Source organism: Acomys russatus, chromosome 1 (genome assembly GCF_903995435.1).
Source record: "Acomys russatus chromosome 1, mAcoRus1.1, whole genome shotgun sequence".
NCBI classification, from domain to species: Eukaryota; Metazoa; Chordata; class Mammalia; order Rodentia; family Muridae; genus Acomys; species Acomys russatus.
In genome coordinates, this window is record NC_067137.1 from 28,451,981 (window position 1) to 28,464,086 (window position 12,106).

Genomic DNA, 12,106 nt, shown 5'->3' on the forward strand with positions numbered 1-12,106 from the left:
TAGCTCCTGACATTATTACTGATTGTTTAATAAGCCGACAAGATTATACATTTTAAGCTAAGCTAATGTTTTCATTGTTATTAATAACTTTTCCTCAGCTGTCACTCACATCAGTGCACTGGCCAATGAGAACAAACTCCATTTGGAAGCTGGCAGTAAGCACCTGCTTCAAGGAGTAGAAATGAGGCTATGTCTACTGGAGTTTCCTATTTCTCTACTTGTTTGTACTCAGAATACATACAGTCTTGTGATTGGCACCATGAAAGAACTTGTTAGCAAAGATAGTTCTTGTGCTTATCCACAGTCTACTGAATCCCACTCCATTTTATCAAGACTCCAGGGGACATGGACGCACAGTCAAGGTTTAGAAGTAGGGCCATAGCTTGTTTTCAAGTATTAATGGGTGGTCTGTTCCCAACTTCTGATTTCTGACCTCTACCTAAAGCTGGTCCATTTGAGGTCTTCTTCACAATGCCTCATGTCAGTCTATGGCGCTTTTTCTGTTTCTAATCATGGATCTATAGCCATGCGGCTTTCAAACTTCCATCTGATTTGTATAGTGGCCACCTTTTCGCAAGAAATCTAGCACTAATTCCTAGTAAAGGGCCAGAAGGCTGAGCGAGTGATGGGAACAGACAGCATCCTAATCTGGAGAAGCCTTGAAGATCCTGGCATCTGGAGAACAAGGTTTCCCTAATTCGCCTTCAAGCTAAGCATTGCTTTGAAAGCACTCCTGTCCCTGACAAGAGCTTATAATTCTTCAATCTCTGTTTAGAAACAGTCTCCTTCACTAAAAAGTGGGGCCCAATTCCAGTACCTGCCCTGCATTGCTTACAGTGATGGCATGAGTTTGAGCACATCGCTGCAGTAGACTGGGCGGAGGAGTCTCAGTGGGGGCCAGAGCTGGAATCTCATTTGATACTTTGTTACTAAACTCCTAGGACATGGTGAGTGGAATCATGCCCATTGTGGACAAGCTGATCAAAGATCTGAAATCTCAAGAAACACCTGAAGCCAGAGCCTACCTCCGCATCTTGGGAGAAGAGCTTGGCTTTGTCAGGCTCCGAGACCTCCATGTCCTTGGAAAGCTGCTTCTGAATGGTGCACAAACATTGCGGGGAATCCCACAGCTGGTAAGTCACCCAGGCCCTGTCTGAGCACTGGTTGTGCTCTTAGGTCCCCCAGCCTCACAAACCTGACAAAGCAGTTTTTATACGTCCTTCAAAATACAAATTAGTCCTGAATTTCAGTAAAGAGGATTCTGTAAGGAGGAGGCTAGATCAGTAAGGTTTGGCCTGATCTGAAGGCTGACTTGTGTTCAGACCACCTGATAATTCCAGCACTGAGGAGACAGAGACAGGCAAGTTCCTGGGACTGGATAGCAGACAAACTTAGCCAAATTAGCAAGTTCCAAATAAAACTGAGAGACCTTGTATCCAAAAACCACGTGAATAGCATCCTGAGGAATGATATTTGAGGTTGATGTGGTCTACACACATACATATACATATACACATTCATGTACATATGGACATGAGCACTCCCATACATGTGCAAACATGTAAACATGCATATATATGCACACATAAAGTCTTGAAAGATAAAGTCTCAGTGGGTAAAGCAGTTGCTATGCAAACATGAGACCCTGAAGTAGACTCTCCATCACTCGTGTAAAAGGCCAGCACAGCCATGCCTTTAACACTCAGGCCCAACTGCTGAAGTTAGACACTGGCTGATCCCGGGAGCTCATTGGCCATATAGCCTGGCCCAAACATGAAAGCTTCCGCGAGATACCCTTGTCAACAAAGAGAGAATGATAAAAGAAAATACCCACAATTAATTTCTGGCCTCCACACACAGCTAAGCGCATCTGCATACATAAGTGTACATGTGAACACACACACACACACACACACACACACACACACACACACACACGCATGCATACACACACACGTACCATATGCATGAAACTGTACTTAAAAGATGATTCTTGATATCTGAAAAATCGATACCATTTGGCATTGGAGCCATTCATAATAGTTGTGTTTCAAGCAGATTAATTTGATCTTCCAGAAAACAATTCTAGGCATACCTCCTGAGACCTAGGCTGGCAGCTTTTTTGAACACCAAAATGATACAATAGCTATGAAACAAAAGGTTTTTAGCAACTGTAACCCATGACCCACATTTGTGCTATGTTTATATTGTGTAAGTTTAGCAATATGAAGGGGAAACATACAACTATGTTGCCTATGATTAGATAAAAAGTTATGTTGGCTTTAAGCACAGAAGTCTCAAGAGCTGAGGGTGTAACTCAGTGACACAGAGGTCACCTGGCACTGTAGAGCCTGGGTTCCATCTCCTGCACTGTGTAAGGAAGGGGAAAAAAAGGACACTAGCATCAAATTCTTTTGCAAAAATGTTATATAAAATAAAGCATTAGTCGACATATATTAACACGGACATGCCCTTGATTGCTACTTACTTTCAAAAAGTTGACTCTACCGTAATATGATGAACTTCTGGTAATATCTCATTTGCAGTCCGATCTTTACCAGAGCAGTGTAATGCCACCCATCATACTTAAAGTTCATATAGCCATGAGGTTCAGCTCTAAGTCAGCAGTTTAAAATGACGTGACATTCAAGCCAGAGAAACTGCTTACACCCAATGCATTGACACCAATAATCATGAGCTTACGTGCAATGGGCCACCCAGATAATCAAAACCTCCTAGCTGCCCCCTTTCTGAATAAAGAAGCATTGCAGCCTGGCATCTAGGAGATCACATGTAACAAATCACCCACATCCTGCTTACTTTAAATTCTGTCTCATGGTGGGATTGCAGGTTGTACAAGCCATCAGAGAAGGCTCAAAGAATGACTTGTTTCTTCACTACATCTTCATGGACAATGCCTTTGAGCTCCCCACTGGAGCTGGGTTACAGCTGCAAGTGTCCTCGTCTGGAGTCATCACCCCTGGGACCAAGGCTGGAGTGAAACTGGATTTAGCCAATGTAAGACTCTGTGTTGATCACAACCAAACCAAGGACTGTTTGTTTTCCTTCGGGGTGGGATCCTTACACACACGTTTAAGACGTGCTCAAGTTCAAGGCAGAGTGTATCATGATTTCAATCTTCTTGCTAGTTTTTATGAGGAATTTTAGAATTTTGCCAGCATGTGTTATCTCTCACCATCTCTACTTGAGATGCGGTAATGGAAAGAGAAGCCAGCTGTTCTCCCAATGAATGAAGACTCTGGTTATCTTTGTATTCACTAGTGTTTAAAGTTAGTCCAGGCTCTTCCTAGTCCTAATGCCATGAATTAGCAGAGGCTTTTGCCACAGTTCACAAAAAGGGGCGGGGGTGAGCTGTCTTCCAGAGTGCCAAGGTACTGCATGCAACTGAACATGTCATCTTCTGACTTCCAGATTCAGACAGAGCTGGTGGCAAAGCCCTCCGTGTCCATGGAGTTTGTGACAAACATGGGCGTCATCATCCCAGACTTTGCTAAGAGTGGTGTCCAAATGAACACCAACTTCTTCCATGAATCAGGCCTGGAGACTCGAGTGGCCCTGAAGGCTGGGCAGCTGAAGGTCATCATTCCCTCCCCAAAAAGGCCTGTCAAGCTGTTCAGTGGCAGGTAATTCTATTGCTAGGGTCTACCTGCCCTGTTTGAAAGAGAGAATTGGGTATAGATCTATAGGAGTTAGCCAGGCTAGATAAGTAACTGGTGTGACTCAAGCTCCAGTGAAACAGGAGAGGATTGCCTTTGCCTCTACTTTGCACATTTTTCTGAAGGTTCTTGCGCCTCTCTGCATCACATTTAACATCTGCTGGCTGGTTGGTAATTATCTGGCTATGGGGTTCTGTTCAATATCATTTTCATTCAAAATGAAGAAACCGTACTGCTAGAGACATCCTACTTGGGAAATAAGCATGCTTCCCCCTGGAAATACACCAAAGGTCACACTGGTTTGTGGTGGCTGACTCTGATGAAACATGTAGACCACTCCTAATCACAGGATTATGGGATCTGGACTTTTATATTAAGAGTTCCACTTTCAATTGTATCCTCAATACAATCATTTGCTTGCTCTGCAATAGCATTTGATGGTGGGTTTGTGTAGAGCTTGTTGAAGGACATACCCAAGGACCCCAGTCTTCTTGATTTTAACTCTACAGGGAAGGCGTGCCATTAAGGAAATGGCAGCAATAAGTCAAGGGTTGGGTGGAGGAGGTATAGTATACTGTGAAATCATAGATCATGAAGCCTTTGGGAGTCAGAATGCTTTCTAAAGAACCCACTTTTGATCTCCTAGAAGGCCTATGTCATAGTTACTCAAGCAAAGGAGAAAGGTGTGTGAGTCCATGCGTGCAGTAACATATTCGTAATAGCCTCAAGAATAAAGACGATTGAAAGAGATGAAGGATCTGAGTTAGTAAAGTGCACAGGGAACATAAGGAAGCTATTGTGGGACAGAGTCATCCAGCTTGGACCATGACTAGCATCTTAAGCCCCTGTAAAAAAGGGTAGACTCTTCTGAAGCCAAAGGAATTGAGAACAGGGGTGTAAGCAAGGTAAGTTGGTGTTTTGAAGGAAGGTACTATGAGTCTGGGGAGCAAAAATGGTAGAAGAGAAGTGACTGGAAATCAGTTAAAAGTTAGGAGTGGAAGGAGACAGTGGCTTGTGCTGGAAGAACAGTAAGAGTAGAGCAGTGATCAGAAGCTCTAGAAATTGTAAAGAAGCAGAAAACTGAATGCTTGAAAACTGACTGTTTATGGGGTAAAAAGAAAGAAAAAAGAGAAATGATAGGGCCTTCATTGAGAGAGAGAAGGAGGGGACACTTTGGAGTAAGGTATTGATTGGATTGTTGGTTTTGGTATCCTATGAAAAGACTAATTTAATCTATGGGTCTGAGCCCAGTAAAGAGATAACCCTGTAGAAGCAAGACCAAACAACAGTTTGTATAAGACAAGACTCAAGAAACTAAGGCCAGACACAGATAATATAACCATGTGAATGGAGGAAGGGAATAAATAGAAAACAGTACTAAGGAGTGAGTGATGTAGACAAACCCTAAGGAGATTGTTACTGGCACCAGGGATGCTAGCACATCAGCAAAACTTGGCTTAACACACCACCAAAAGTAGTGGCGGCGCCACTAAAGAAAGCACATATTCCAGTGAAGAAACTAGGACATGGGTAGAATTGGTTCTATTTTCTCATTTTTAAAGCACATATCTAAAGGGTTACAAAGTTTAAAAAGGTTAGACTCTGCTATCTTAATCTGGATATGAGTAAGGATTGAGAAGCAAGGCAGGGATTGGTGATACCAAAGCATTTCAAGAGCATAAGGAGGGGAAACCAGTGTAAGTTGTTAGGTGTTAGGGCATTTGAAGAGAACACTGCAGGAGGGAAAATCTCTTGATGGTGAGGGAAACAAAATAGAGATAAAAAAGAAAGAAAGAGATATACAGGTGGGGTTGTTGCTGAAAATACAAATGGGCTAGTAACATTTATTATTTAATAGCCTATATTATTACAGTGGTGTTGTCTAACCAGCTATCATAATCAATAAAAAACATAGACAGCTTTTAGAATAGCCTTATTTTTACCTGGGGCTAGGCAGATATGAACCCCCTAAACTACCTTTACCTCCCAGCCCCCAGCCCATGCCAATTGCTCTAATAATTTCCATCTGGGCTACTTCTCATCCATAATTCCATAAATACTTGCTTATCCTTTCCATCTAGGTAGGCCGCTTCTCTCCACTCCCTTCTCAGAGTTCACGCCTCCTTGCCTACACGGTTCTTTAACTCTCCTCTGGCGGCTCTGTCCTTTCTTTCTCCTCCAGTACCTGTGATCCTTCTGCCCTCCAAGCCCATGAACCTTAACTCCGCCCCTCACGCCTGCCCTGCCCAGGTGTAAGCCTTTCATTCAGTCAACCAGGGAGGCAAGGTCACACAGCAATACTCAGGGTAGTGAGCTTCTGCTCCTAACAGACATCAAGGAGACCTCCGGGAGCAACATAATTAACAATCGAATACAAAGCACCAGACCATGCTGTTACGGGAGTGTTGGGTGGACAGATGCCAAAACTTGAGCATTTAGTGCTGCTAGAATGAACTCAGAATGTAAGAAACCTTGCGAGCCAAAGGGGCAGAGTTGCTACTCCTCCACCTGTGTCCCACCCCTTCTCTCCAAGCTTCTCTTCCCACCCGTAAAACTGGAACCCTAGGCCTGTAGCAGAGGGATGGAAGGTGATGAAGAACCCAGTGTAACACCTGAACTACAAGAGCCCTTACGACCATTTTATTGCTGCTCTCTGTACTCGTCTTTGTTTCTTGGTAAAGCAAATAATGTGAGGTGGGTGTGAGCCAGAGTGGGGGATGGGCATGCGTGGTGAGACTCCGCAATAGGCATTTCAGTTCATGATGCAAAGTTAACTCCACCCTTTTTTTTTTTTCTTCCCATTCTTCCCCAGCAACACACTGCATTTGGTCTCTACCACCAAAACGGAAGTGATCCCACCTCTGATTGAGAACAGGCAGTCCTGGTCAACTTGCAAGCCTTTCTTCACTGGCATGGACTATTGCACCACAGGGGCTTACTCCAATGCCAGCTCCACGGAGTCTGCTTCCTACTACCCACTGACAGGGGACACAAGGTGAGAGAGTCTCGATGCTCGCCCAGCATCTGCTTACCTTCTGCCTGGAGGGACAAAGAGAAAGATGTCAAGGATTACAGGTCCACATTTACCCATTTTAAGAGCTCACTTCATCTCCAGGAACTTAAAACAGTGCTCCTCTGGCCAACATTTTGGGTTTCTCCTTGGCCTTCTCCATGCACTGGATGAGGTGACCGTGGCAGATTCCAGTCTGTCAAGTCCTTTTCAGGGTCTTTAGACCCATCGAATAAGCTTCGTGTGCTGATCAGTGTGCTCAAAGACCTCACAAGGCTTTGGGGCTCATCTTCATCCCTATACCCCATTCTCACTGCTTCTTCTCAGCATGACAGGCACAAGTCAACTTTCCAACTCATCTCAAAAGCCCTGGGCATCCTGGGAGCTTCCCTTGACCAGGGCTTTTGGGGAGATTAATTAGAACCATTAGAATCATCATTAGCTAAGAGAAGGAGATGATGTTAAAACTACACATGTATTTTTGTTGTGTGAAGCTAGATTGCTGGGGGGATGATATTCTTCTCATCCTTAAAAAAGGTAACAGTGTACACTGGACATGATGTGACATCTTTAGGTATGAGATAGAGCTGAAGCCCACGGGAGAGGTGGAGCAGTATTCTGCCAGTGCAACCTATGAACTCCAGAAAGAGGACAAGTCTTTGGTCGACACATTGAAGTTCCTAGTTCAAGCAGAAGGTGAGTATACAAAATAGGCTTTTGTATATCTCTGCCTCAGTCATGGGTTCAGGACTTACAAAGGGGACATCTTTATGATAACGCCTTTAACAAATATTTCCTGTGTTCCCAGGAAGTGTCAGCCCTGTCTTAGAACTGAGGCTAGAAATGAAGTCTGTACCTTCATGGAAGTTAGAGTAAACAGTCAAACAAGTATTCAGGATGTCAGACCAGTGGTAAGGGGAGAAAACAGAGTATAGGAGGCTATAAGACAGTGGTTCTCAACCTTTGTAATGCTATGGCCCTTTAAATACAATTCCTCGTCTTGTGCTGACCCCAATCATAAAGTTATGTTTGTTGATACTTCACAGCTGTAATTTTTCTACTGCTAGGAATCCTAATGCAAATAAGTATCTAATATGTGACCACCCCCCTCCAAAAGGTCATGACCCACAGGTTGCAAACCTCTGCTCCAGGCAATATTATGAGTGGTAGGGAGATAGGTGGATGGTGGAAACAGTAAAATGAGAATAATAAGGGAAATTTTCACTGGTAAAACAAAATTTTTGCTTGTTGTTTTGGTTTTGTTTTGGTTTTTTGAGACACAGTTTCTTTGTGTAGCCTCAGCTGTCCTGGACCTCACTATGTAGACCAGACGGGCGTCGAACTCAGAGATCCACCTGTCTCTGTCTCCCAAGTGCTGGGATTAAAGGCATATGGAACCACTGCCCAAAATTGGCTTTGAAAAAGAGAAAAAGGGAAACATGGCAGAATAGATAGGATATATGCCACAGGGAAAAGCATTGCTAGGCAACTAGAATGTGCAAATACTCTGACGTTGGAACATGATGAAGACAAATGGGATGGAGACAGAGCTGAGAATCTAGTGTGTATATGATTTGAATAATCCAGTCAAGAGATGGCGCGACTCTTCACTGTTGTCTTGCCCTTTAACAGGAAGACATTTTTACAACCATTATGTAGGAAATAGCCCCTCTATTGTCCCTCTCCATCTCTTGACCTCATTGTCAATCTGCCATGTCTTTATGATATTTACTGCTATCTGACATAGGTAGCTGGTTTGCTTACTGTCTGCATGCCCCACTGACCACAAGGGCTGGGGACCCCAGGGCTGAGAACAGTGCCTAGCTCATAACAAGCCCCCAGTAAATACTTGAAAATTATTTGAGTGAATGGATGATACGTGGTCCATGGGAAAATCTTAACCAGAGTCATTTAAAGCCTCGGTAGTCAAGGTTTTGCAGCTTTCTCCTCTGCCTCCTTTTCCTTCACACAGCCTCCAAGCATGCATCTCTTGACTCTCTCCTATATTCCGCAGGAGTGCAACAGTCTGAAGCTACCGCAATGTTCAAATACAATCGGCGAAGCAGGACTTTATCTAGTGAAGTCCTAATTCCAGCGTTTGATGTCAACTTTGGGACAATCCTCAGAGTTAATGATGAATCATCTAAGGACAAAAATGCTTACAAACTCATCCTGGACATTCAGAACAAAAAAATCACTGAGGTCTCTCTTGTGGGCCATGTGAGGTAAGGAAAGGGTTAGGTGACCTGAGGTGAGCTGAAGACCTTAGTGGTTCTTTGCCTTCTTCTTCAAGATGACATGTGGACACGCCAGAGTCACCTCTGCTCTACAATCTTCCTAGAATTATAGTTCTCAACATTTTCTTCCTTTGCACATATTCAGCTGGAAATTCATACTATTTAACAAGCACTTCTTATCTATCTATCAAGTACTGTGCTTGTACCATTGCCTCATTTCCCTGTCCCTATTTATTGGCAAAGACATGATATATTGGAGTGGCTTAATTCTTTGACCAAGGCTAGAGAGAAAGATGAAAATAGTTTTTTTTTTTTTTACAATGCTTATCTACTTCCCTGCAATGCCATACTCCATGCTGAATATTGGCTTTATATGCTAATGAGTTTGGTCTGATTTATTTGTGTGTCTGGTTTGTATCACTAAAAACAAAAATTCTAGTTACTGAATCCTGTGTACCTACATCTTTGGAATGAACAAAAATCATTGATGCCAACTTGTTTATTTTTCCATAGTTATGACAAAAAGGGAGATAGCAGGATCAAAGGTGTTGTTTCCATACCACGTTTGCAAGCAGAAGCCAGGAGTGAGGTCCACACCCACTGGTCATCCATCAAGCTGCTCTTCCAAATGGACTCATCTGCTACAGCTTATGGTTCAACAATTTCCAAGAGAGTGGTGTGGCGTTATGGTATGTGTCTCTTTCATCATATGAGCCCTTCTTGGGGCACTTTGTGCTCAAGAGTAACTCCTGAGAGCAATAGCTATGGGCTTACCACACACCACTGACAGCCATTTTACACATGCCTTTTCAGATAATGAGAAAATTGAATTTGATTGGAACACGGGAACCAACGTGGATACCAAAAAAGTGGCCTCCAACTTCCCTGTGGATCTTTCCAGTTACCCTAGAACGTTGCATGACTATGCCAATAGTCTCCTGGATCACAGAGTCCCTCACACAGACATGACTTTCCGGCACATGGGTTCCAAATTAATTGTTGTAAGTATGGTCATGCAGCAGAATTAAACACGTGGCTGTAGATGCTGACTGCAGCACCAACTGAGTTGGGTGCAGATATATTCAAAGATGCATACACAAAGCTTGAATAGCTAGTTTCCCATGCTGCATTCAAAGCTGCATAGAAAAAAATATCCAATGGATGCCACTAAGCCAAAGAGTGTTCTGGCTTAAAGAAGCTTCAGGACATTGGCTAGGAATCTAACTAAGCCGTGTGTGTGTGTGTGTGTGTGTGTGTGTGTGTGTGTGTGTGTGTGTGTGTAAAGAGGAAGGAGGATCACTCAGTCAGTAAAGTGCTTGCTATGCAAGCGTTGAAGATCTGAATTTTACCCCCATCACCCACATAGGAAGCCAGGCAAGTAGCATGTACATGATCCTGCCATGAGGTAGTCAGAGACACATGAATCCCTGGTGCTCACTGACCAGACAAATTGATGAGCGCAGGTCACAGTGAGAGACCTTGGCTCAAAATAAGCGAGGCAAACAATGTTAAAGAAGGAAGGATACTTGAGATTGACCTTTGGCTTCCATGCAATCTTGTCAACACATGCACACATGGACACACTATTATATAAACACACACACATACATACACAAATAAATAAGTAAAACTTAAATACAGAGAAATTAGGGACTCCAAATTCATACTTTCCTTTAACTTATTTTTTAACTTTCAATGCATCACCTTGCTCCTGCTTGATAATTGGTCAGCTCATGGTAACTGTACTTGGAGGTCCATCCAGACCCATGTCTTGTTCTAAAACTGTCCTGTCACTTTGTAGGCAACAAACACATGGCTTCAGATGGCATCCAGGGGTCTTCCTTACTCCCAGACTCTACAAGATCACCTCAGTGGCCTCTCGGAGTTGAACCTGCAGAAAATGGGATTGCCTGACTTCCACATCCCAGACAACCTCTTCCTGAAGAGGTATGACGGGCAACCAGGGGGCATTATCTTTGTTCTGGCAAAGAAATGGGAAAGTTTTACCTAGCCAAATGCAGTCTTTATTGCTGAAAACTTTCAGAGAAATTATTTAAGCACTTGGAGACAATGAACAGCTACCGAATAAACACTGGTGGCTTTGTGTCATTAAAAGTGAGCTCCCGCTTTAATCCATGGTGGGCTGATGAGAAAGAAGTGGGAACTCAGAGGGTCAGAACAGCCACTGAGCATTAAATGAAGATACTTATTCCAAGAGATGGTTAGCAATGCACCATAATCCTAACAGGAAATCCAGAACCACACTGCTCACTTCATTTCTGTGTTAACAAACATGTGCAGAATACTTTATTTGTTTTGTGGGGAAAAAATGGTGGATCATGAGCTTAAAAGACAATGCTTTTCTAAGTCTCCATTATAATCCTCACAGTTCCGAATCTAAATGCCCTGGGTTCCGTGGGCCCCTTAATAGGTTGTGGCTAAGTAGCACAATTGAACATGCCTGATTACTATGACAAGGCAGAAATCTTCCTGAGCCCCAAACCAGACCCAAACTGCTGACGATCAAATTTGCTCTTTACTACGGGAACTTCAGTAGAACTCATTCATCAGCCTGCTGAACGTGGGGTCAGAACATGCAGCATACTGCCCATTTCACAGTAGTGCAAAGAATGTGCCTTCAACTGTAACACATACCACCTGCTTTACTTGTATGGGTCATCATCATAGTCCACTGCATGTAGATTTGAAAAGATTGCAAAGCTCATCTGATGCCTTAAGACTATTTCTGGGGTTCAGCAGAAAGGGTACTATACAGATAACATCGTTAAGACCCATAAAGGCTAATTCTAAGATAACATTCCCAATTACTGGTACATTCCCAATTACTGGTACATATTTCCTGACTCTTCCATCTCTGTTATTTTACATACCAAGTTGCTTCTATTAGGTTTAGCAAACACTTATCAAGTATCCACCATGTGCAGAACAGCAGAGTACAAACAGCGAGAAGGCAGAAACTGGGTAAGGTTTTGTCCTTTCTGCCAGGAACATACCTTTCAGACACCAACAAATTAATCAATAAATAACTGTATACACAGAATTAGGATATGCCCCTTAAAACTGGTATAAGGAGCCATAATGATATAGAGGTGGATCTTGGAAGGATTTAGCAGATAGAGAGAAAAGAGAAGAGTCTCAGGCATAAAAATATCCTAGTGAAA

At 43.1% G+C, this 12,106-nt stretch overlaps 2 protein-coding genes across 2 annotated transcripts in view; both read left to right on the plus strand.

Moving 5' to 3' along the window:
• Positions 1-12,106, plus strand: part of Ldah (lipid droplet associated hydrolase) — an 868,625-nt gene that overhangs the window by 607,264 nt on the left and 249,255 nt on the right. The window lies entirely within an intron of this gene.
• Apob (apolipoprotein B) overlaps positions 1-12,106 on the plus strand; it is a 38,438-nt gene that overhangs the window by 14,296 nt on the left and 12,036 nt on the right. The window contains exons 16-24 of the mRNA XM_051143365.1: positions 942-1,133; positions 2,851-3,018; positions 3,433-3,644; positions 6,490-6,672; positions 7,262-7,383; positions 8,702-8,912; positions 9,438-9,613; positions 9,738-9,925; positions 10,726-10,871. Of these exons, the coding sequence (XP_050999322.1) occupies positions 942-1,133; positions 2,851-3,018; positions 3,433-3,644; positions 6,490-6,672; positions 7,262-7,383; positions 8,702-8,912; positions 9,438-9,613; positions 9,738-9,925; positions 10,726-10,871 (1,598 nt within the window). The remainder of the gene's footprint in view (positions 1-941; positions 1,134-2,850; positions 3,019-3,432; positions 3,645-6,489; positions 6,673-7,261; positions 7,384-8,701; positions 8,913-9,437; positions 9,614-9,737; positions 9,926-10,725; positions 10,872-12,106) is intronic.